We start from the raw sequence: 24,958 nt of genomic DNA on the forward strand, positions 1-24,958 counted from the left end.
TTCTCTGGTCTAAAGTAGTGCACTATATAGGGAATAGGGGGCCATTCTCTGGTCTAAAGTAGTGCACTATATAGGGAATAGGGGGCCATTCTCTGGTCTAAAGTAGTGCACTATCTAGGGAATAGGGTGCCATTCTCTGGTCTAAAGTAGTGCACTATATAGGGAATAGGGGGCCATTCTCTGGTCTAAAGTAGTGCACTATATAGGGAATAGGGGGCCATTCTCTGGTCTAAAGTAGTGCACTATCTAGGGAATAGGGTGCCATTCTCTGGTCTAAAGTAGTGCACTATATAGGGAATAGGGTGCCATTCTCTGGTCTAAAGTAGTGCACTATATAGGGAATAGGGTGCCATTCTCTGGTCTAAAGTTGTGCACTATATAGGGAATAGGGTGCCATTCTCTGGTCTAAAGTTGTGCACTATATAGGGAATAGGGTGCCATTCTCTGGTCTAAAGTAGTGCACTATATAGGGAATAGGGTGCCATTCTCTGGTCTAAAGTAGTGCACTATATAGGGAATAGGGTTCCATTCTCTGGTCTAATGTAGTGCACTATATAGGGAATAGGGTGCCATTCTCTGGTCTAAAGTAGTGCACTATATAGGGAATAGGGTGCCATTCTCTGGTCTAAAGTAGTGCACTATATAGGGAATAGGGTGCCATTCTCTGGTCTAAAGTAGTGCACTATATAGGGAATAGGGTGCTATTCTCTGGTCTAAAGTAGTGCACTATATAGGGAATAGGGTGCCATTCTCTGGTCTAAAGTAGTGCACTATATAGGGAATAGGGTGCCATTCTCTGGTCTAAAGTAGTGCACTATATAGGGAATAGGGTGCCATTCTCTGGTCTAAAGTAGTGCACTATATAGGGAATAGGGTGCCATTCTCTGGTCTAAAGTAGTGCACTATATAGGGAATAGGGTGCCATTCTCTGGTCTAAAGTAGTGCACTATATAGGGAATAGGGTGGCATTTGGGACGCACCCTCTGTCTCCTCCCTACCGTATGTCTCAGAAACGTTCCTTGAGGACCAATATACAGTAAATCCTATAGGCCAAAGGGCCTTATAGTAACAGACTTAAAAGAAGCACAACGTAAATAGAGACCAGGCAGTGTTCAGGACGAAGAAAGGACAGCAGAACGCCTGCTAGGGAGTATAGCTGCACCTTTTGGGGTTGTCCAAGGCAATCCAGCTGTCATGAAATCAAACTCTGTGTTTGTTTTTATCGCACTGCTATGCTTTATCTTGGCCAGGTCGCAGTTGTAAATGAGAACTTGTTCTCAACTGGTTTACCTGGTTAAATAAAGGTGAAATAAAAAAAATAAAAAAATATTCTCTCTGCAGTACTAGTTGAAAGTAGTGTACTGTGTAGGAGGTGGGGTGCCATTTTAGATGAACTGTAACCCACGATTTCCTGCTGTGGTGGTTTTGATTAGTTTTATTTATTCAACTATTTATTTGTATTGAGGTATTTGAGCTGCTATGGTACATAAGCATGTTATTAGCCTCAGTGAGGACTGTACAGACTCTATCTGTGTTGGTTTGTGTTCCACCATAGAATTAGAATGAATTAGGATTCTAGAATTAGAATTCTAATTCCGTGGTTTCCACCCTGTGTGTGTGTGTGTGTGTGTGTGTGTGTGTGTGTGTGTGTGTGTGTGTGTGTGTGTGCACAGTATATCTGCCTGTTGTATCAATCAGGATTTTGATAGAGAGGAGGAATTGTGGGGTAGGATAGGGGAGGGATAGACGGGTGTTGATGTTGCTGTTCCTGTGTTGGAGCACCACCCCATGTTCTGAACGTGTCTGTCGTGAGATGATGAATACAGTATAATTATGTGACTTGTTCAAATAAACACTATGACACAAAAAACTGGACCGGTGCTCTTAGTGTCTTTCTTAAGCTCACTTAAAATGTTGTTTGAATTCACGGACTGCAGCTTTAAAACCAGTAACAGCAGCAATAAACAATAGTAGGCTACAGTAATGCACAACAAATGGGATTTCAGGGTACAAAAAGAGACTTTGAAAAGTAAAAGGTGTGAAGAAATGGCTTAGAACTCCAGTGCTGGTGAATATTTCCGAATCAGAATAGTGGAGCATCAAAGCCAAAATGGTTTCATATCACAGTGTCATCCCATAGAACTGGAGATGGTTCCAATTCGTAATTCTATGGTTCCAACTCCAACAGAAACTTTGGAACTCAAGGCCTGAGAAGTCCACAGCCAAGCAAATGCGACAGCAACACTGCCACCGTGTGGTAACAACTGATATTACATCAACATTGCTGGCAACAAAGAACTTGAAATGAGAGAATTATCTTCGATTTAATTTCTACAGTAATAATAATAACGCTCAAGATCGGGAGTCTGTGTATTGGCAGTGGTTTAAAGTACTTAAGTAAAAATACTTGAAAGTACTACTTAAGTAGTTTTTTGTGGTATCTGTACTTTACTATTTATATTTTGGACTACTTTTACTTTTACTTCACTACATTCCTAAAGACAAAATAATGTACTTTTTACTCCATACATTTCCCTGACACCCAAAAGTACTCGTTACATTTTGAATGGTTAACAGGACAGGAAAATGGTAAAAATCACGCACTTATCAAGAGAACATCCTTGGTCATCTACAGTCGTGGTCAAAAGTTTTGAGAATGACACAAATACTAATTTTCACAAAGTCTGCTGCCTCAATTCTGATGATGGCAATTTGCATATACTCCAGAATGTCATGAAGAGTGATCAGATGAATTGCAATGAATTGCAAAGTCCCTCTTTGCCATGAAAATGAACTTAATCCCAAATAAACATTTCCACTGCATTTCAGCCCTGCCACAAAAGGACCAGCTGTCAGTGATTCTCTCGTTAACACAGGTGAGAGTGTTGATGAGGACAAGGCTGGAGATCACTATGTCATGCTGATTGAGTTAGAATAACAGACTGGAAGCTTTAAAAGGAGTGTGGTGCTTGAAATCATTGTTCTTCCTCTGTTAACCATGGTTACCTGCAAGGAAACACATGCCGTCATCATTGCTTTTCACCAAATGGGCTTCACAGGCAATGATATTGCTGCTAGTAAGATTGCACCTAAATCAACCATTTATCGGATCATCAAGTACTTCAAGGAGAGAGGTTCAATTGTTGTGAAGAAGGCGTCAGGGTGCCCAAGCGCCAGGACCGTCTCCTAAAGTTGATTCAGCTGCGGGATCGGGGCACTACCAGTGCAGAGCTTGCTCAGGAATGGCAGCAGGCAGGTGTGAGAGCATCTGCAAGCACAGTGAGGCGAAGACTTTTGGAGGATGGCCTGGTGTCAAGAAGGGCAGCAAAGAAGCCACTTCTCTCCAGGAAAAACATCAGGGACAGACTGATATTCTGCAAAAGGTACAGGGATTGGACTGCTGAGGAATCCCCTTTCCGATTGTTTGGGGCATCCGGAAAACACCTTGTCCGGAGAAGACAAGGTGAGCGCTACCATCAGTCCTGTGTCATGCCAACAGTAAAGCATCCTGAGACCATTCATGTGTGGGGTTGCTTCTCAGCCAAGGGAGTGGGCTCACTCACAATTTTGCCTAAGAACACAGCCATGAATAAAGAATGGTACCAACACATCCTCCGAGAGCAACTTCTCCCAACCATCCAAGAACAGTTTGGTGACGACCAATGCCTTTTCCAGCATGATGGAGCACCTTGCCATAAGGCAAAAGTGATAACTAAGTGGCTCGGGGAACAAAACGTCGAAATTTTGGGTCCATGGCCAGGAAACTCCCCTGACCTTAATCCCATTGAGAACTTGTGGTCGATCCTCAAGAGGCAGGTGGACAAACAAAAACCCACAAATTCTGACAAACTCCAAGCATTGATTATGCAAGAATGGGCTGCCATCAGTCAGGATGTGGCCCAGAAGTTAATTGACAGCATGCCAGGGCAGATTGCAGAGGTCTTGAAAAAGAAGGGTCAACACTGCAAATATTGACTCTTTGCATAAACTTAATGTAATTGTCAATAAAAGCCTTTGACACTTATGGAATGCTTGTAATTATACTTCAGTATACCATAGTAACATCTGACAAAAATATCTCATATCAATGAAGCAGCGAACTTTGTGAAGACCAATACTTGTGTCATTCTCAAAACTTTTGACCATGACAGTACTGCCTCAGACCTGGCGCACTCAATAAACACAAATGTTTTGTTTGTAAATTATGTCTGAGTATTGGAGTATGCCCCTGGTTATTGGTAAATAGAAGGGGAAAAAAATGGTGCTATCTGGTTTGAAATCAATTTGAAATTATTTATACTTTTACTTTCAATACTTAGTAAGTATATTTTAGCAATTACATTTACTTTTGATACTTAAGTATATTTAAAACCAAATACTTTTATTAGACTTTTACTCAAGTAGTATTTTACTGGGTGACTTTCCAATTTACTTGAGTAATTTTCTATTAAGGTATCTTTACCTTTACTCAAGTATGACAATTTGGGTACTTTTTTTCCCTCCCACTGTGTAATTGGTTGGTTGTCTTGGTCCAACGACGTTAGGGTCCCCCAACGCTAGGGGGCGCATCCGTAGTTCGTCAATAGGTCAATGCGTTGTTGCCAGTTTGACTGCAGTGTGGCAACGCGGCCACACGGGAGGCGCTGTCGAGTATTTCGTTTCCCTCCCGTTTCCACTCTGCGCAAACAAGATCATTCACATTTGACCCACTTTCCGACTTCAGCGCTCTCTTTTCGCTTCAGAGCGCCGACCGTAGCTAGCAGGCTGAAAAGAAACCGGAGAACCGTTTCAACCAGATCCGAGAGAGAGAGAAGAGGTGGGGGAAATGGACATGAAGAAGAGAATTCACCTAGAACTGAGAAATAGGACGCCGTCGGATGTAAGTATATATATATATATTTTTAGCTAGATCTACCCAACAGTGGCTATCTTTTAACATGCGACACCAAAGTTTACTGTGTGGAAGTCATGGCGAGCACATGGGGTTGTCCTCTCAGAAAGCACAAGCCTGCTGCTAGAAATCGATCTTTTCTTTACCACTACGTTTTTCTCAAACTCAATTCTCATGAGATAAATATGTATCTTGTAAACTAGCTAGCTAATGCTATGTGGTGCATTGGTTTAGAGCGCTAGTTTAGCGATCTACGTTCACTTTTTAGCCGAATCACTTTACAACAAGTCAAACCGGACTCGTGAGGTAAACAGGAAAACGGTTAACTACTATCACACAAATAAAAATACGGTTTTTATTTTGTATGTTAGCATCTGCTGTAGTTTTTTTTTCTTCTCCCACAGATGTATATTTTGTAACAATCAGACTTACTATCAAAGTAAAGGCCAGCACACTGCGAAAGCTAGCTAGCATTACGTTAGCCGTTTTAGCGGTAGCCATTTTTTTGAGAACTCAACGTGTAGGGCGCGTATCTAGCACGTTGGCTAACTAGCTAGCTACCAGGGAAAGCGAATCATCAGATCATTTGACAAATTATAGCTACGAATATCGCCTATTGTGAAACGATAGTAAATGTACACAGACATGAACCGTTTGGGTACACTTTTAACCGGTTAAAGACCGTTAGTTAGCTAGCTAGCAACGTAACTTTGGTATGTTCGTTAGCTAGCTAGGTAACATTGGGCTGACTCGATTATGCTGAGCCGCGGTGCACCGGACTATGGCCGTTGACGTGAACTGGCAAAAAACGGTGAGGGAGGAGCGCCCGTCTCTAATCGGAACAGTAATCTGCGCCGCTCGGTCATGTTGGCAAAATGCTGCATCGTCCAAAAACGTACATCACTTTTCCATACACTCTTTTGAATATTCTAAGTAGTTTTAATTGGGAAGTCAGAGTTATCAAAAGCAATATTTTTTGTGTGTGTGAACACAGAATCCTTCTCATGACTCCATGTTTTGACTCGACCTTTGAACGGGGAATTTGGGGGCTCACGCCGAGAGGCAGCTCTGTTCCAAAACGCATGCAATCAAATTTCACTGGTGCAAAACACGGCTGTCCGGGGGAGATTAATCGAGTCCCCACACTAGCAGTTTACAAACAGTTCGGCTTCTAAACATGGCTACTTTTCAGGGGCCAAATAACACAGATTCGAAACACAAAATATTTTTTTTCATTTGCACTTAAAAAATAATAATATATATATATATATAGAAACACGTGTAAAATATTCAAAATAACTACTACTGAAACAAACTTTTCTTTCAACTCTCTCGCTCTTTCTTTCTTCCTACCCCTGTTTCTCTCCTTGTCCTTCTCTCCCAGGTTCAGGAGCTGGTCCTGGATAACTGTCGGTCGAACGAGGGGAAGATGGAGGGCATAACGGAGGACTTTGAGAACCTGGAACTGTTGAGTCTCATCAACGTCGGCCTCATCGACGTCTCAAACATACCCAAACTGGGGAAATTAAAAAAGGTAGAGCTGCTATGGATGTGTCCCCAAAATGGTATCCTATTTATATTATAGTGCACTACTTTTGGTCAGGACTCATATCCATCTCAAACATACCAAACTGGGGGGAAGGTAGCAAGCCAGCGTGCAGGGCCACACTGCTGTTTTCAAGTACTGTTGCGTCACAGTAAACCAACCGGTAGCTACTGTAGTAGGGGATTTTATTTATTAACATGGGGAAACCCGTGGGCCTTGTGTGCATGTGCATTTCCTTGTTTTGGCTTCAGCCCAGCTGAACTTCTCACTTAAAACAGTTTTTGTTTAATCCGGTAACATTTTCAGTAATTTAAATGTCTCATTGAACTAGGCCTTTGGGAAAATGGGCACCAATAGAATAGTGTACATTGTCATAGAGCGTCATAATAATCTGTATTTCCTTTTAACGGTTAAAATGCATAATTAACAGTCATAACAAAGTATAGCTTTCACCTTGTCACACTACACAAACAATAAACTTCTGCTCCCACAGACTGAAAAAATAGATGATATTAATGTTTCCTCCCTGTCCCGCAGCTGGAGCTGAGTGACAACAGGATATCCGGTGGTCTGGAGGTGCTGGCTGAGCGGCTGGTCAACCTCACACACCTCAACCTCTCTGGGAACAAGTTCAAGGACATCAGCACACTGGAACCACTGGTGGGTGTTAGGACTGTTACTGAATAAAGACCACTGGTGGGTGTTGGGACTGTTACTGAATAAAGACCACTGGTGGGTGTTAGGACTGTTACGGAATAAAGACCACTGGTGGGTGTTGGGACTGTTACTGAATAAAGACCACTGGTGGGTGTTAGGACTGTTACGGAATAAAGACCACTGGTGGGTGTTAGGACTGTTACGGAATAAAGACCACTGGTGGGGTGTAAGAACTGTTACTGAATAAAGACCACTGGTGGGGTGTTAGGACTGTTACTGAATAAAGACCACTGGATAAAGACCACTGGTGGGGTGTTAGGACTGTTACTGAATAAAGACCACTGGTGGGTGTTAGGACTGTTACGGAATAAGATCGTTGTAGCTGTGAATAAGACTATTTGCTGGGAATTTGACTGGTTATAACCGCTTATAGCTTGGAATAAGACTGTCATAGCGCTTAAGATTTATAACTGTGAATACAGCATTTTATAGCTTTATTTATACCCCCGCCCTAAACCTGTTTATCGCTGTACGTGAGTGTTATTTCCAGCTATAACAGTGTTAAATCCCCTCCCTCATTAGAAAAAGCTTCCCGTACTGAAGTCCCTGGACCTGTTTAACTGTGAGGTCACCAATCTGGGAGACTACAGAGAGAGCATCTTCAAGCTCCTCCCACAGCTCACGTACCTGGATGGCTACGATATCGAAGACTGCGAGGCCTCCGACTCGGACGGCGAGGGAGACGGGGTCGACGACGACGATGATGATGAAGGTGAGACGTGCTGAGAGGGGAACTTATGGGGCGGCGGGTAGCCTAGCGGTTGAGAGCGTTGGGTCAGTAACCGAAAGGTCTGCTGGTTTGAATCCCCGAGCTTGCAAGTCGGACGACGACTGTCGTTCTGCCCTTGAGCAAGGCAGTTAACCACCAACAACAACTGTTCCCTGGGCCCTGATGACGTGGACGTCTATTAAGGCAGCCCCCCCCCCCCCCCCCCCGCACCTCTCTGATTCAGAGGGGTTGGATTAAATGCGGAAGACACATTTCGGGTGAATGCATTTAGTTGTGCGACTGACTAGGTATCCCTTTCCCCAAAAATCTTAAAGAAACACCAACCGCGAAGTTGACAAATGAGCAGAATAATAATAACATCAAGGGACACTGTGTAATAGTTAGTTTCTGTAATTAGTGTCTGCAGAAATGGACCTGGTCACAGTGTCTCTGGCTAGGCAGATGGACATGGTCACGGTGTCTCTGGCTAGGCAGATGGACCTGGTCACGGTGTCTCTGGCTAGGCAGATGGACATGGTCACGGTGTCTCTGGCTAGGCAGATGGACATGGTCACGGTGTCTCTCTGGCTAGGCAGATGGACATGGTCACGGTGTCTCTGGCTAGGCAGATGGACCTGGTCACGGTGTCTCTCTGGCTAGGCAGATGGACATGGTCACGGTGTCTCTGGCTAGGCAGATGGACATGGTCACGGTGTCTCTGGCTAGGCAGATGGACCTGGTCACGGTGTCTCTGGCTAGGCAGATGGACCTGGTCACGGTGTCTCTGGCTAGGCAGATGGACATGGTCACGGTGTCTCTCTGGCTAGGCTCACGGTGTCTCTGGCTAGGCAGATGGACCTGGTCACGGTGTCTCTGGCTAGGCAGATGGACCTGGTCACGGTGTCTCTCTGGCTAGGCAGATGGACCTGGTCACGGTGTCTCTGGCTAGGCAGATGGACATGGTCACGGTGTCTCTCTGGCTAGGCAGATGGACATGGTCACGGTGTCTCTGGCTAGGCAGATGGACCTGGTCACGGTGTCTCTGGCTAGGCAGATGGACCTGGTCACGGTGTCTCTCTGGCTAGGCAGATGGACATGGTCACGGTGTCTCTGGCTAGGCAGATGGACATGGTCACGGTGTCTCTGGCTAGGCAGATGGACCTGGTCACGGTGTCTCTGGCTAGGCAGATGGACCTGGTCACAGTGTCTCTGGCTAGGCAGATGGACATGGTCACGGTGTCTCTGGCTAGGCAGATGGACCTGGTCACGGTGTCTCTGAATAGGCAGATGGACATGGTCACGGTGTCTCTGGCTAGGCAGATGGACATGGTCACGGTGTCTCTGGCTAGGCAGATGGACATGGTCACGGTGTCTCTGGCTAGGCAGATGGACATGGTCACGGTGTCTCTCTGGCTAGGCTCACGGTGTCTCTGGCTAGGCAGATGGACCTGGTCACGGTGTCTCTGGCTAGGCAGATGGACATGGTCACGGTGTCTCTGGCTAGGCAGATGGACCTGGTCACGGTGTCTCTGGCTAGGCAGATGGACATGGTCACGGTGTCTCTGGCTAGGCAGATGGACCTGGTCACGGTGTCTCTGGCTAGGCAGATGGACATGGTCACGGTGTCTCTCTGGCTCACGGTGTCTCTGGCTAGGCAGATGGACATGGTCACGGTGTCTCTGGCTAGGCAGATGGACATGGTCACGGTGTCTCTGGCTAGGCAGATGGACCTGGTCACGGTGTCTCTGGCTAGGCAGATGGACCTGGTCACAGTGTCTCTGGCTAGGCAGATGGACATGGTCACGGTGTCTCTGGCTAGGCAGATGGACATGGTCACGGTGTCTCTCTGGCTAGGCAGATGGACATGGTCACGGTGTCTCTGGCTAGGCAGATGGACCTGGTCACGGTGTCTCTCTGGCTAGGCAGATGGACATGGTCACGGTGTCTCTGGCTAGGCAGATGGACATGGTCACGGTGTCTCTGGCTAGGCAGATGGACCTGGTCACGGTGTCTCTGGCTAGGCAGATGGACCTGGTCACGGTGTCTCTGGCTAGGCAGATGGACATGGTCACGGTGTCTCTGGCTAGGCAGATGGACCTGGTCACGGTGTCTCTGAATAGGCAGATGGACATGGTCACGGTGTCTCTGGCTAGGCAGATGGACATGGTCACGGTGTCTCTGGCTAGGCAGATGGACATGGTCACGGTGTCTCTGGCTAGGCAGATGGACATGGTCACGGTGTCTCTCTGGCTAGGCTCACGGTGTCTCTGGCTAGGCAGATGGACCTGGTCACGGTGTCTCTGGCTAGGCAGATGGACCTGGTCACGGTGTCTCTCTGGCTAGGCAGATGGACCTGGTCACGGTGTCTCTGGCTAGGCAGATGGACCTGGTCACGGTGTCTCTGGCTAGGCAGATGGACCTGGTCACGGTGTCTCTCTGGCTAGGCAGATGGACATGGTCACGGTGTCTCTGGCTAGGCAGATGGACATGGTCACGGTGTCTCTGGCTAGGCAGATGGACCTGGTCACGGTGTCTCTGGCTAGGCAGATGGACCTGGTCACGGTGTCTCTGGCTAGGCAGATGGACATGGTCACGGTGTCTCTGGCTAGGCAGATGGACCTGGTCACGGTGTCTCTGAATAGGCAGATGGACATGGTCACGGTGTCTCTGGCTAGGCAGATGGACATGGTCACGGTGTCTCTGGCTAGGCAGATGGACATGGTCACGGTGTCTCTGGCTAGGCAGATGGACATGGTCACGGTGTCTCTCTGGCTAGGCTCACGGTGTCTCTGGCTAGGCAGATGGACCTGGTCACGGTGTCTCTGGCTAGGCAGATGGACCTGGTCACGGTGTCTCTGGCTAGGCAGATGGACATGGTCACGGTGTCTCTGGCTAGGCAGATGGACCTGGTCACGGTGTCTCTGGCTAGGCAGATGGACATGGTCACGGTGTCTCTGGCTAGGCAGATGGACCTGGTCACGGTGTCTCTGGCTAGGCAGATGGACATGGTCACGGTGTCTCTCTGGCTCACGGTGTCTCTGGCTAGGCAGATGGACATGGTCACGGTGTCTCTGGCTAGGCAGATGGACATGGTCACGGTGTCTCTGGCTAGGCAGATGGACCTGGTCACGGTGTCTCTGGCTAGGCAGATGGACCTGGTCACAGTGTCTCTGGCTAGGCAGATGGACATGGTCACGGTGTCTCTGGCTAGGCAGATGGACATGGTCACGGTGTCTCTCTGGCTAGGCAGATGGACATGGTCACGGTGTCTCTGGCTAGGCAGATGGACCTGGTCACGGTGTCTCTCTGGCTAGGCAGATGGACATGGTCACGGTGTCTCTGGCTAGGCAGATGGACCTGGTCACGGTGTCTCTGGCTAGGCAGATGGACCTGGTCACGGTGTCTCTGGCTAGGCAGATGGACCTGGTCACGGTGTCTCTGGCTAGGCAGATGGACATGGTCACGGTGTCTCTGGCTAGGCAGATGGACCTGGTCACGGTGTCTCTGAATAGGCAGATGGACATGGTCACGGTGTCTCTGGCTAGGCAGATGGACATGGTCACGGTGTCTCTGGCTAGGCAGATGGACATGGTCACGGTGTCTCTCTGGCTAGGCTCACGGTGTCTCTGGCTAGGCAGATGGACATGGTCACGGTGTCTCTGGCTAGGCAGATGGACATGGTCACGGTGTCTCTGGCTAGGCAGATGGACATGGTCACGGTGTCTCTGGCTAGGCAGATGGACCTGGTCACGGTGTCTCTGGCTAGGCAGATGGACATGGTCACGGTGTCTCTGGCTAGGCAGATGGACCTGGTCACGGTGTCTCTGGCTAGGCAGATGGACATGGTCACGGTGTCTCTCTGGCTCACGGTGTCTCTGGCTAGGCAGATGGACATGGTCACGGTGTCTCTGGCTAGGCAGATGGACATGGTCACGGTGTCTCTGGCTAGGCAGATGGACCTGGTCACGGTGTCTCTGGCTAGGCAGATGGACCTGGTCACAGTGTCTCTGGCTAGGCAGATGGACATGGTCACGGTGTCTCTGGCTAGGCAGATGGACATGGTCACGGTGTCTCTGGCTAGGCAGATGGACCTGGTCACGGTGTCTCTGGCTAGGCAGATGGACATGGTCACGGTGTCTCTCTGGCTCACGGTGTCTCTGGCTAGGCAGATGGACATGGTCACGGTGTCTCTGGCTAGGCAGATGGACCTGGTCACGGTGTCTCTCTGGCTAGGCAGATGGACATGGTCACGGTGTCTCTGGCTAGGCAGATGGACCTGGTCACGGTGTCTCTCTGGCTAGGCAGATGGACATGGTCACGGTGTCTCTCTGGCTAGGCAGATGGACATGGTCACGGTGTCTCTGGCTAGGCAGATGGACCTGGTCACGGTGTCTCTGGCTAGGCAGATGGACCTGGTCACGGTGTCTCTGGCTAGGCAGATGAATGGATCTGGTTTATTATGAATGTTATTTATTTTAGGTTTATTCTGTATGAAGGTGAAGAATTCCCTCATGGCCGTGACCAGTACTACATTATATATAATAATAATAATAATAATATGCCATTTAGCAGACGCTTTTATCCAAAGCGATTTACAGTCATGCGTGCATACATTTTTGTGTATGGGTGGTCCCGGGGATCGAACCCACTACCCTGGCGTTACAAGCGCCGTGCTCTACCAGCTGAGCTACAGAGAACCACCCTATTATACTACATTATATACATTATACTACATTATATACATTATACTACATTATATACATTGTACTACATTATAATACATTGTACTACATTATAATACATGATATACATTGTACTACATTATATACATTATACTACATTATATACATTGTACTACATTATATAGGGCAGGGATCATCAACTAGATTCAGCCCGGGCCTGTTTTTCTTGAGCAGATGGTCAGGGGGCCGGAACATAATTATAAATCATTTGTAGACTGCAAATGAACTGCAAGAAGGCCAAAAAGATACAGTAATTTACTAAAACAATCATTTCAAACCTGCTTTACGTTGGGATACAATCCTGTGTGTCTTTTATTAAGCGTGCCGCAGATTTCCTGGTGTTTTTAAAATTGGATTTTAACATTGACATTCCAAAATAAATAAATAAAAATACGGCCAATGAGACGCCAGACCAGGGTATAGGGTGGCCAATCAGATGTACCGAACTAATTGAAATGGCACTTGACAGAGCTGTTGTCGTCTCTGGTCTGTCCTGTAGAGAGGAGGAAGAGTCTGTTGTCTCTGGTATTTCCTGTAGGGAGGAGGAAGAGTCTGTTGTCTCTGGTCTGTCCTGTAGAGAGGAGGAAGAGTCTGTTGTCTCTGGTCTGTCCTGTAGAGAGGAGGAAGAGTCTAATGTTGTCTCTGGTCTGTCCTGTAGAGAGGAGGAAGAGTCTAATGTTGTCTCTGGTCTATCCTGTAGAGAGGAGGAAGAGTCTAATGTTGTCTCTGGTCTGTCCTGTAGAGAGGAGGAAGAGTCTAATGTTGTCTCTGGTCTGTCCTGTAGAGAGGAGGAAGAGTCTAATGTTGTCTCTGTCCTGTAGAGAGGAGGAAGAGTCTAATGTTGTCTCTGGTCTGTCCTGTAGGGAGGAGGAAGAGTCTGTTGTCTCTGGTCTGTCCTGTAGAGAGGAGGAAGAGTCTAATGTTGTCTCTGGTCTGTCCTGTAGGGAGGAGGAAGAGTCTAATGTTGTCTCTGGTCTGTCCTGTAGAGAGGAGGAAGAGTCTAATGTTGTCTCTGTCCTGTAGAGAGGAGGAAGAGTCTAATGTTGTCTCTGGTCTGTCCTGTAGGGAGGAGGAAGAGTCTGTTGTCTCTGGTCTGTCCTGTAGAGAGGAGGAAGAGTCTGTTGTCTCTGGTCTGTCCTGTAGAGAGGAGGAAGAGTCTAATGTTGTCTCTGTCCTGTAGAGAGGAGGAAGAGTCTAATGTTGTCTCTGGTCTGTCCTGTAGGGAGGAGGAAGAGTCTGTTGTCTCTGGTATTTCCTGTAGAGAGGAGGAAGAGTCTAATGTTGTCTCTGGTCTGTCCTGTAGAGAGGAGGAAGAGTCTGTTGTCTCTGGTCTGTCCTGTAGAGAGGAGGAAGAGTCTGTTGTCTCTGGTATTTCCTGTAGGGAGGAGGAAGAGTCTGTTGTCTCTGGTCTGTCCTGTAGAGAGGAGGAAGAGTCTAATGTTGTCTCTGTCCTGTGGAACAGAGGTGGAGGAGGGAGAGTCTGAAGAGGAGGAGGAAGAGGATGACGAAGAGGTCGTTGCAGAGGAAGATGATGACAGTGGAGAGAGTGGAGAGGTAAGAACACAGATGTCATGTTGAATACACGTATGTTACATGTTTAGCACAATAAAAAGCTTATTACTAACTGAATAGACCCCTTGACTTTTTCCACATTTTGTTACGTTACAGCCTTATTCTAAAATGGATTAAGTAAAATAAAAATTCCTCAATCTACGCACAATACCCCATAATGACGAAAACAGGTTTTTTGCAAATGTATTACAAATATTAGACAAAATCAAATACCTTACTTACATGAGTATTCAGACCCTTGAAATTGAGCTCAGGTGCATCCTGTTTCCATTGATCTTCCTTGAGATGTTTCTACAACTTGATTGGAGTCCACCTGTGGTAAATTCAATTGATTGGACATGATTTGGAAAGGCACACACCTGTCTATATAAGGTCCCACAGTTGACAGTGCATGTCAGAGCAAAAAACAAGCCACGAAGGAATTGTCCATAGAGCTCCGAGACAGGATTGTGTCGAAGCACAGATCTGGAGAAGGGTACCAAAACATGTCTGCAGCATTGAAGGTCCCCAAGAACACTGTGGCCTCCATCATTCTTAAATGGAAGAAGTTTGGAACCACCAAGACTCTTCCTAGAGCTGGCCGCCCGGCCAAACTGAGCAATCGGGGGAGAAGGGCCTTGGTCAGGGAGGTGACCAATAACCCGATGGTCACTCTGACAGAGCTCCAGAGTTCCTCTGTGGAGATGGGAGAACCTTCCAGAAGGACAACCATCTCTGCAGCACTCCACCAATCAGGCCTTTATGATAGAGTGGACAGACGGAAGCCACTCCTCAGTAAAAGGCACATGACAGCCCGCTTGGAGTTTGAATGGGAGAAACTCCCCAAATACAGGTGTGCCAAGCTTGTAGCGTCATACCCAAGAAGACTTGAGGCTGTAATTGCTGCCAAAGGTGCTTCAACAAAGGTACTGAGTAAAGGGTCTGAATACTTATGTAAATGTGATATATTACATTTACATAAGTATTCAGACCCTCTACTCAGTACCTTTGTTGATAGATATAGATATATAAATAAAAACATTTAAACCGTTTTTTGCTTTGTCATTATGGGGTATTGACTTAAATGTAAATGTATTGTGTGTAGATTGAGGGAAAAAATACAATTTAATCAGTTTTAGAATAAGGCTGTAATGTAACAAAATGCGGAAAAAGTCAAGGGGTCTGAATACTTTCCGAATGGACCATCTGCTTCCACTTTTTTTTAATAGGTGAACACTAACTTATTACACGTTTTCTTACCAATGTCCTAATTGAAACAATAACAGTATTGATTGACTGATTTGTTACAGTGATAATAGGTAATATAGGCTGTTGATGTCTTGAATCCGAGAATATGAGAATGATGCCACCCATTGTTCAGAGAGTCGGAACATGCGTTACGATTAGGGGTGTAACGATTCGTTTTAACGATTCGATTTGTATCACGATTCGTGGTTGTCGATACAATTCAAGGACGATATTGGTTCATTTAGAACGATCCGAAACGATTCAGTGACTTGAAATCGATTCAGTAACCTTTTAGCCAAAAATTCAACCAGTGTGACTGAAATAAATACCTGGATACTGGACAGTGCAGGTGAAGTTTCCTAGATTCCTGTTTCTTGTAAGGACCGCAATGGTGGCTTGATAATTTCTCGCTCGTCGGCTTCTCCTCTGTCGTCCGCCATGCTATGTTTTGTTGTCTTGGCGCCTTTGCGCTGCTGCTGGCGCGATGACGTCACGGATAGGCAGACTGAATCGAGTAATGTTTAAAGCCTTTATCATTAAAAGTGCTAAGAAAAAACATCCATATAAAGTCTGACGTGCTTAAATCCAATGGGTTATTTCCTAGTATCGATACAATCGATTTATTACATTTTAAAACGATGTTAGATCGATATATGTTGTCCAAAAGGCCAACTCGCCGAGCACAGATCGATGTAGTTGGATCATAGGAATATAAATCGATACATCGATGTAGTAGATGGATCGTTACACCCCTAGTTACGATGCATTAACGTGACACTACAACGTTCTTTGGCAGCCATGTTGGCGCCTCATCAGCATTACATGGGGAATATTTTTAAACCAGGGGTGTCCAAAGATATGGCCCAAATCGAAACTGCGTAGAAATAATGGACCTACATTCGTACAGTTACTTGACTGTGTCCAGCTCTTCTAATAATTACGGTAATGAAGAGGGCGAGCGACTATAACCCTGAGACAAAATGAGTTTGACACCCCTGATTTTAAACAATGCTATATAACTGAATGTATGGGGCGGCAGGTAGCTTAGTGGTTAAGAGCGTTGTGCCAGTAACCGAAAGGTCTAAATGACTAAAATGTATAGAATTAGAGAACTCTTCAGAATAGGGCTAGGTGGTATACCGTATTTTAGTAAGGACCGGTTTTGGCTTTTTACTTTACCATCTATAACGGTATTTACTTCTACACTGAACAAAAATATTAAACGCAACATGTACAGTCTTGGTCACATGTTTCATGGGATGAAATAAAAGATCCCAGAAATGTTCCATTTTTTTTTTTGCAATTTTAAAAAAATATATAGAGTAAAAAGTCAAGGAAAATGCTTTAGTAGCTGTTTTTCAAAGTATTTCAGCCATTTTGTTTCATAGCTGCTAATCGCACAAATAAATCCAAATCTATAACCCACCTTGCGCAGCGACACTGCCTGGCTAGGGGGCTTTGTGCTGATTGATTCATTTTTGGAGGCGCGGCCATAAAAGTTGGTTTAATTCACTGAAGTCTACAAAGTGTGGCTTTGTCCTCGTGTTTCTTGGCTATTTACATTGTTTCGTTCACAAGGTCGTTTTTTTTTTTTTTTTTTTACGTTTTTTTTTTTTGTCTGCTGCTTCAACTGATAGTGAAGAGATGCCGTCTACTACTAGTCAGATCCCAAAATCTCACAACACGTGACCCGACTCGAGTGGGCCCGTTACCACGGTAACCCCCCCCCCCCCCCCTTTAGTGGCAGCTGAACATTTAGTCTCTTCTGTTATTTTGGTTAAAAGGAACAAAATTATGAATTTGAGCAATATATTATTACTTTTTACTAATATATGTTTTGTTTTTAGGAACGTTTAGCATGGTCACCAGTTTTTTTTATTTTGTGTTTTATAATTATGGCGATGAAATGTGTCGTCTGATAAATCAGAGTAGCTGGTCGATTTTTGCAATCTACCTGCCACAGTGGCTGGTGGACCAAAAAGTTACTTTGTCACTCCAAGCCCTGTCCCCTGTCACTGAAGGAGAGTCACAAGCACTTTCTTGCTGTTCTCTCTGACTGGTCAGATAGATGTTGGTGACATGCTGCTTTCCACAATAGTTATATAATTACACTTAGTTTGAATCTTACTATCTGCTAGTTAGTCTTTCCTTAGCAAGTTGTGGCTAAAATAAATAGTGTTAGCCGCTAATCCCTAGTTAGTCTTTCCTTAGCAAGTTGTGGCTAAAATAAATGGTGTTAGCCGCTAATCGCTAGTTAGCTGGCTAGCTAAATGTACCAAGAGTCAGAGCAAACCTAGCTAGCTAGCTAATACAGCCTGGTGCTGTTGTAGGCTTAGATAAGCATGTTTGTGCAGCTGTATCTTTTTAAATCAGAGGAATTGGAGAAGCATGAATATGTTAACTAGCTAGCTACATGAGGTTAGAAAACATGGAATGTAACATCTAATTAGGGTCACCTGGAAACACTGACCAACACTTTTTTTTTTGTTCTTACCCTGTCAATAATTCCTTCCTGGCTTATTCATTTGTTGTCAAACAACAACGTATTCAATGTTCTGCCCACTATATTCCAACGGTAGAATTTGAATAATCATACTATTTCCATGATTCCAACAGTTCACCAATTAACTTGTCCTAGATTGTTTTTCCCATATGATGTGGCACAGTGTGGACATGATGATAAAAGTCCAGGACATGTGTAAAAATGCTGGGGGAAAGATTTTGATTGAACAGTATAAAACATTCAGAAAGACCCATTTTGAAATGACTTATAATTGATTAGTTAGTGTTGCCACCCTAGGGTCATGAACTACCCATAAAGCGTATTCATACTGAACAAAAATATAAATGCAAAAATTCAACCATTTTACTGAGTTGGGTGGATTATCGTGGCAAAGGAGAAATGCTCACTAACAGAGATGTAAACAAATTTGTGCACAGAATTTGAGAGAAACTTTTTTTGTGCGAATGGACAATTTCTGGGATATTTTATTTCGGGCTCGTGAAACATGGGACAAACACTTTACATGTTGCGTTTTTATATTTTTGTTCAGTGTAGAAGCAAATACCGTTATAGATGGTAAAGTAAAAAGCCAAAACCGGTCCTTACTAAAATACGGTATACCACCTAGCCCTATTTTGAAGAGTTTTCTAATTCTATACATTTACATTTTTAGTCATTTAGCAGACGCTCTTATCCAGAGCGACTTACACCAGCAATTAGGGTTAAGTGCCTTGCTCAAGGGCACATCGACAGATTTTTCACCTAGTCGGCTCTTTACATGTTGCGTTTTATATTTTTGTGCACAGACGGGAACTTTTATTATTCAAAAACATGTAGATAATAGGCAGAATCACACCCAAAGCTGATTTGTGAAGGCGCTGGAGGCAAAACTGTAGAAACAAGAACACGTCCCTACACACTTCAAAAACATAAAATGGCATCATACCTTCAAAAATGTGAAAAATATTGTAATATGACATTTTGGCCATATCGCCCAGTCCTAATTCAAAAAGTTGGGCCAACTCTCTAATTGCAGGCGCCTAGTTATTGTTTCTGATGTGAACGCCACAAAGCGGGATCAACAAGTTAGCCCGCTAACCCTACGCTGCCGACGTGTGCTCGTTGTACTAACTGTTTCTCTCTCTAGGATGGGGAGGTGAACGGAGATGTCGATGATGACGAGGATGAAGATGAAGAAGAAGAAGAAGATGATGGTTAGTAGCGTTATACACAATCTCAAGTGTAGTCTGGTCGCACTGGTTTCCAAACTTCCATAAAATGTTTAATTTGGCTTTGTACATGCATACACGAAGGCTTTGATCCCAAATGGTACCCTATATAGTGTCCTGTGGGCCCTGGTTAAAGTAGTGCACTACATGGCACCCTAGTCCCTATATAGTGTCCTATGGGCCCTGGTTAAAGCAGTGCACTACATGGCACCCTAGTCCCTATAGTGTCCTGTGGGCCCTGGTTAAAGTAGTGCACTACATGGCACCCTAGTCCCTATAGTGTCCTATGGGCCCTGGTTAAAGTAGTGCACTACATGGCACCCTAGTCCCTATAGTGTCCTATGGGCCCTGGTTAAAGTAGTGCACTACATGGCACCCTAGTCCCTATAGTGTCCTGTGGGCCCTGGTTAAAGTAGTGCACTACATGGCACCCTAGTCCCTATAGTGTCCTATGGGCCCTGGTTAAAGTAGTGCACTACATGGCACCCTAGTCCCTATAGTGTCCTATGGGCCCTGGTTAAAGTAGTGCACTACATGGCACCCTAGTCCCTATAGTGTCCTGTGGGCCCTGGTTAAAGTAGTGCACTACATGGCACCCTAGTCCCTATAGTGTCCTATGGGCCCTGGTTAAAGTAGTGCACTACATGGCACCCTAGTCCCTATAGTGTCCTATGGGCCCTGGTTAAAGTAGTGCACTACATGGCACCCTAGTCCCTATAGTGTCCTATGGGCCCTGGTTAAAGTAGTGCACTACATGGCACCCTAGTCCCTATAGTGTCCTATGGGCCCTGGTTAAAGTAGTGCACTGCATGGCACCCTAGTCCCTATGGTGTCCTGTGGGCCCTGGTTAAAGTAGTGCACTACATGGCACCCTAGTCCCTATAGTGTCCTATGGGCCCTGGTTAAAGTAGTGCACTACATGGCACCCTAGTCCCTATATAGTGTCCTGTGGGCCCTGGTTAAAGTAGTGCACTACATGGCACCCTAGTCCCTATATAGTGTCCTATGGGCCCTGGTTAAAGTAGTGCACTACATGGCACCCTAGTCCCTATATAGTGTCCTATGGGCCCTGGTTAAAGCAGTGCACTACATGGCACCCTAGTCCCTATAGTGTCCTATGGGCCCTGGTTAAAGTAGTGCACTACATGGCACCCTAGTCCCTATGGTGTCCTGTGGGCCCTGGTTAAAGTAGTGCACTACATGGCACCCTAGTCCCTATAGTGTCCTATGGGCCCTGGTTAAAGTAGTGCACTACATGGCACCCTAGTCCCTATGGTGTCCTGTGGGCCCTGGTTAAAGTAGTGCACTACATGGCACCCTAGTCCCTATAGTGTCCTGTGGGCCCTGGTTAAAGTAGTGCACTACATGGCACCCTAGTCCCTATATAGTGTCCTATGGGCCCTGGTTAAAGTAGTGCACTACATGGCACCCTAGTCCCTATAGTGTCCTGTGGGCCCTGGTTAAAGTAGTGCACTACATGGCACCCTAGTCCCTATATAGTGTCCTGTGGGCCCTGGTTAAAGCAGTGCACTACATGGCACCCTAGTCCCTATATAGTGTCCTGTGGGCCCTGGTTAAAGTAGTGCACTACATGGCACCCTAGTCCCTATAGTGTCCTATGGGCCCTGGTTAAAGTAGTGCACTACATGGCACCCTAGTCCCTATGGTGTCCTGTGGGCCCTGGTTAAAGTAGTGCACTACATGGCACCCTAGTCCCTATAGTGTCCTGTGGGCCCTGGTTAAAGTAGTGCACTACATGGCACCCTAGTCCCTATATAGTGTCCTATGGGCCCTGGTTAAAGCAGTGCACTACATGGCACCCTAGTCCCTATATGGTGTCCTATGGGCCCTGGTTAAAGTAGTGCACTACATGGCACCCTAGTCCCTATAGTGTCCTATGGGCCCTGGTTAAAGTAGTGCACTACATGGCACCCTAGTCCCTATAGTGTCCTATGGGCCCTGGTTAAAGTAGTGCACTACATGGCACCCTAGTCCCTATAGTGTCCTGTGGGCCCTGGTTAAAGTAGTGCACTACATGGCACCCTAGTCCCTATAGTGTCCTGTGGGCCCTGGTTAAAGTAGTGCACTACATGGCACCCTAGTCCCTATATAGTGTCCTATGGGCCCTGGTTAAAGTAGTGCACTACATGGCACCCTAGTCCTTATATAGTGTCCTATGGGCCCTGGTTAAAGCAGTGCACTACATGGCACCCTAGTCCCTATAGTGTCCTGTGGGCCCTGGTTAAAGCAGTGCACTACATGGCACCCTAGTCCCTATAGTGTCCTATGGGCCCTGGTTAAAGTAGTGCACTACATGGCACCCTAGTCCCTATGGTGTCCTGTGGGCCCTGGTTAAAGTAGTGCACTACATGGCACCCTAGTCCCTATAGTGTCCTATGGGCCCTGGTTAAAGTAGTGCACTACATGGCACCCTAGTCCCTATAGTGTCCTGTGGGCCCTGGTTAAAGTAGTGCACTACATGGCACCCTAGTCCCTATAGTGTCCTATGGGCCCTGGTTAAAGTAGTGCACTACATGGCACCCTAGTCCCTATAGTGTCCTGTGGGCCCTGGTTAAAGTAGTGCACTACATGGCACCCTAGTCCCTATATAGTGTCCTGTGGGCCCTGGTTAAAGCAGTGCACTACATGGCACCCTAGTCCCTATATAGTGTCCTGTGGGCCCTGGTTAAAGCAGTGCACTACATGGCACCCTAGTCCCTATATAGTGTCCTGTGGGCCCTGGTTAAAGTAGTGCACTACATGGCACCCTAGTCCCTATATAGTGTCCTATGGGCCCTGGTTAAAGTAGTGCACTACATGGCACCCTAGTCCCTATATAGTGTCCTATGGGCCCTGGTTAAAGCAGTGCACTACATGGCACCCTAGTCCCTATATAGTGTCCTATGGGCCCTGGTTAAAGTAGTGCACTACATGGCACCCTAGTCCCTATATAGTGTCCTATGGGCCCTGGTTAAAGTAGTGCACTACATGGCACCCTAGTCCCTATAGTGTCCTATGGGCCCTGGTTAAAGTAGTGCACTACATGGCACCCTAGTCCCTATAGTGTCCTGTGGGCCCTGGTTAAAGTAGTGCACTACATGGCACCCTAGTCCCTATAGTGTCCTATGGGCCCTGGTTAAAGTACTGCACTACATGGCACCCTAGTCCCTATATAGTGTCCTATGGGCCCTGGTTAAAGTAGTGCACTACATGGCACCCTAGTCCCTATGGTGTCCTGTGGGCCCTGGTTAAAGTAGTGCACTACATGGCACCCTAGTCCCTATATAGTGTCCTCTGGGCCCTGGTTAAAGTAGTGCACTACATGGCACCCTAGTCCCTATATAGTGTCCTATGGGCCCTGGTTAAAGTAGTGCACTACATGGCACCCTAGTCCCTATATAGTGTCCTATGGGCCCTGGTTAAAGTAGTACACTACATGGCACCCTAGTCCCTATATAGTGTCCTGTGGGCCCTGGTTAAAGTAGTGCACTACATGGCACCCTAGTCCCTATAGTGTCCTATGGGCCCTGGTTAAAGTAGTGCACTACATGGCACCCTAGTCCCTATATCGTGTCCTGTGGGCCCTGGTTAAAGTAGTGCACTACATGGCACCCTAGTCCCTATATGGTGTCCTATGGACCCTGGTTAAAGTAGTGCACTACATGGCACCCTAGTCCCTATATCGTGTCCTGTGGGCCCTGGTTAAAGTAGTGCACTACATGGCACCCTAGTCCCTATATGGTGTCCTATGGGCCCTGGTTAAAGTAGTGCACTACATGGCACCCTAGTCCCTATATCTTGTCCTGTGGGCCCTGGTTAAAGTAGTGCCGTACACGTTATTCTTTTTGGTCCATATCTAAATGTTCTCTCTTTCTGTAGAAGAGGAAGACTCTCCAGCGAAAGGAGAGAAGAGGAAGAGGGATCCTGAGGATGAAGATGAAGAGGAAGATGATTGAGTGTCCTCCCCTGACCCCCACACCCCTCAATATCTCAGATACCCCCTGACCCTTCCACCCCTCAATATCTCAGATACCCCCTGACCCTTCCCACCCCTCAATATCTCAGATACCCCCTGACCCTTCCACCCCTCAATATCTCAGATACCCCCTGACCCTTCCACCCCTCAATATCTCAGATACCCCCTGACCCTTCCACCCCTCAATATCTCAGATACCTCCTGACCCTTCCACCCCTCAATATCTCAGATACCCCCTGACCCTTCCACCCCTCAATATCTCTGATACCCCCTGACCCTTCCACCCCTCAATATCTCAGATACCCCCTGACCCTTCCACCCCTCAATATCTCAGATACCCCCTGACCCTTCCACCCCTCAATATCTCAGATACCCCCTGACCCTTCCACCCCTCAATATCTCAGATACCCCCTGACCCTTCCACCCCTCAATATCTCAGATACCCCCTGACCCTTCCACCCCTCAATATCTCAGATACCCCCTGACCCTTCCACCCCTCAATATCTCAGATATCTCTTGACCCTCCCACCCCTCAATATCTCAGATACCTCCTGACCCTTCCACCCCTCAATATCTCTGATACCTCCTGACCCTTCCACCCCTCAATATCTCAGATACCCCCTGACCCTTCCACCCCTCAATATCTCAGATACCCCTCTTTGGCCTTTAGTTGCCCCCCTATTGCCACTATTGCCCATCTCCTCTCCCCATGTGTCCCAAATGTCAACCATATTCCCTATATAGTGCGCTACTTTTGACCAGGGTCCATAGCCTTGAAAAGCCCAATGGGTCCTGGTCAAAAGTAGTGCACTATGTAGGGAATAGGGTCTAATTTGGGAGTGAACCCTACACACACCCCTTTGCAAGGACTTGAGTTGCCCTGTGTCGTGGTCATTTGGGGGGGGGGGGGTTGGAATCCTGAAACAACCGAGTCGTTCGTCACTGCGCAACATTCCGTGACATCACCGGGTGGGAGGGGCTCTGTCTGACGTCGTCATGATGTCACCGCCGGCGTTCCAGATCAGGTGGGGGGTTCCGTGTTCCGTGATGACGTCATCAACTACTTCAGAGATTCTGTCTGGAAACAACATCATCATCATTGCCCAGACAACCAACGAACCACCCAACTTTCCCAACGAGGACAACTCCCCAACCGTGGATGCGTCCAAAAATGGTTCCCTGTTTAGTGTTCTACTAGGCCCGTTTCGAGCTCTGTTCAACGGTAGTGCACTATATAGGGAATGAGGTGCCGTTCTCTGGTCTAAAGTAGTGCACTATATAGGGAATGAGGTGCCGTGCGGGACATCGCTAGAGTTTGTTTTTGCCGCCAGAGCTTTTAAAATATTTTTTCAGAGGACTTTTTGTTTTGTATTTTGTCAGTGCCGTCTGTCTCCTCCTCCCTGTGTTTTGGGTTAGGATTGGACCGGAGGTAACATCACGCTGGGTTGCGTCCCAAATCACACCCTGTGCCCTATAGTGCACTACATAGGGAATAGGGTGCTATTTTGAGACACACTGTGTACACTGGCTGGTTGTGGCTGTTTTTTTTACTTTGTGTAAGCAAAAAAATTTAATAAAAAAAAGACAACGTACAAAAATTGACTTTTGTAAATAAAATCTTAACATTTTCCTCCTTGTTCTCCCTCTTGTATGTTTTTATATTTATGATTTATTCATTTATTTCTCTCTCCGTATATTTATATTATATCTAATGAAAAATGGCTCCATTCTAATGTGACCGTGTTGCCATGAACTAGACAAAGGGCTCCATCCTGCTTTAGCGGAGACAGAATTCATATGTCGGCTCAATCGGAAATGTTACGTATCGGCTAACCACATACAGGGG

At 46.5% G+C, this 24,958-nt stretch overlaps 1 protein-coding gene across 3 annotated transcripts; it reads left to right on the plus strand.

Annotated features, from left to right (window-relative positions):
• The first annotated feature begins 4,698 nt into the window (after positions 1-4,698).
• Positions 4,699-24,742, plus strand: LOC311125616 (acidic leucine-rich nuclear phosphoprotein 32 family member D-like). 3 transcript variants are annotated; one of them, XR_014612892.1, is made up of 8 exons: positions 4,699-4,879; positions 6,276-6,425; positions 6,975-7,097; positions 7,677-7,866; positions 14,068-14,159; positions 19,055-19,121; positions 23,016-24,358; positions 24,403-24,742. XR_014612892.1 is itself a non-coding variant. In XM_084199642.1 (7 exons), the coding sequence occupies exons 1-7, from the start codon at positions 4,826-4,828 to the stop codon at positions 23,090-23,092; spliced, it is 753 nt and encodes a 250-aa protein (XP_084055768.1). In that variant the 5' UTR covers positions 4,699-4,825; the 3' UTR covers positions 23,093-24,742. The 3 variants fall into 3 exon arrangements, 1 of the variants encoding a protein (XP_084055768.1); XR_014612893.1 differs by having other exon boundaries at positions 23,019-24,358; XM_084199642.1 differs by having other exon boundaries at positions 23,016-24,742.
• Positions 24,743-24,958: the final 216 nt, after the last annotated feature.

This window comes from Coregonus lavaretus, assembly GCF_964263955.1.
Source record: "Coregonus lavaretus genome assembly, contig: HAP1_SCAFFOLD_4643, whole genome shotgun sequence".
NCBI classification, from domain to species: domain Eukaryota; kingdom Metazoa; phylum Chordata; class Actinopteri; order Salmoniformes; family Salmonidae; genus Coregonus; species Coregonus lavaretus.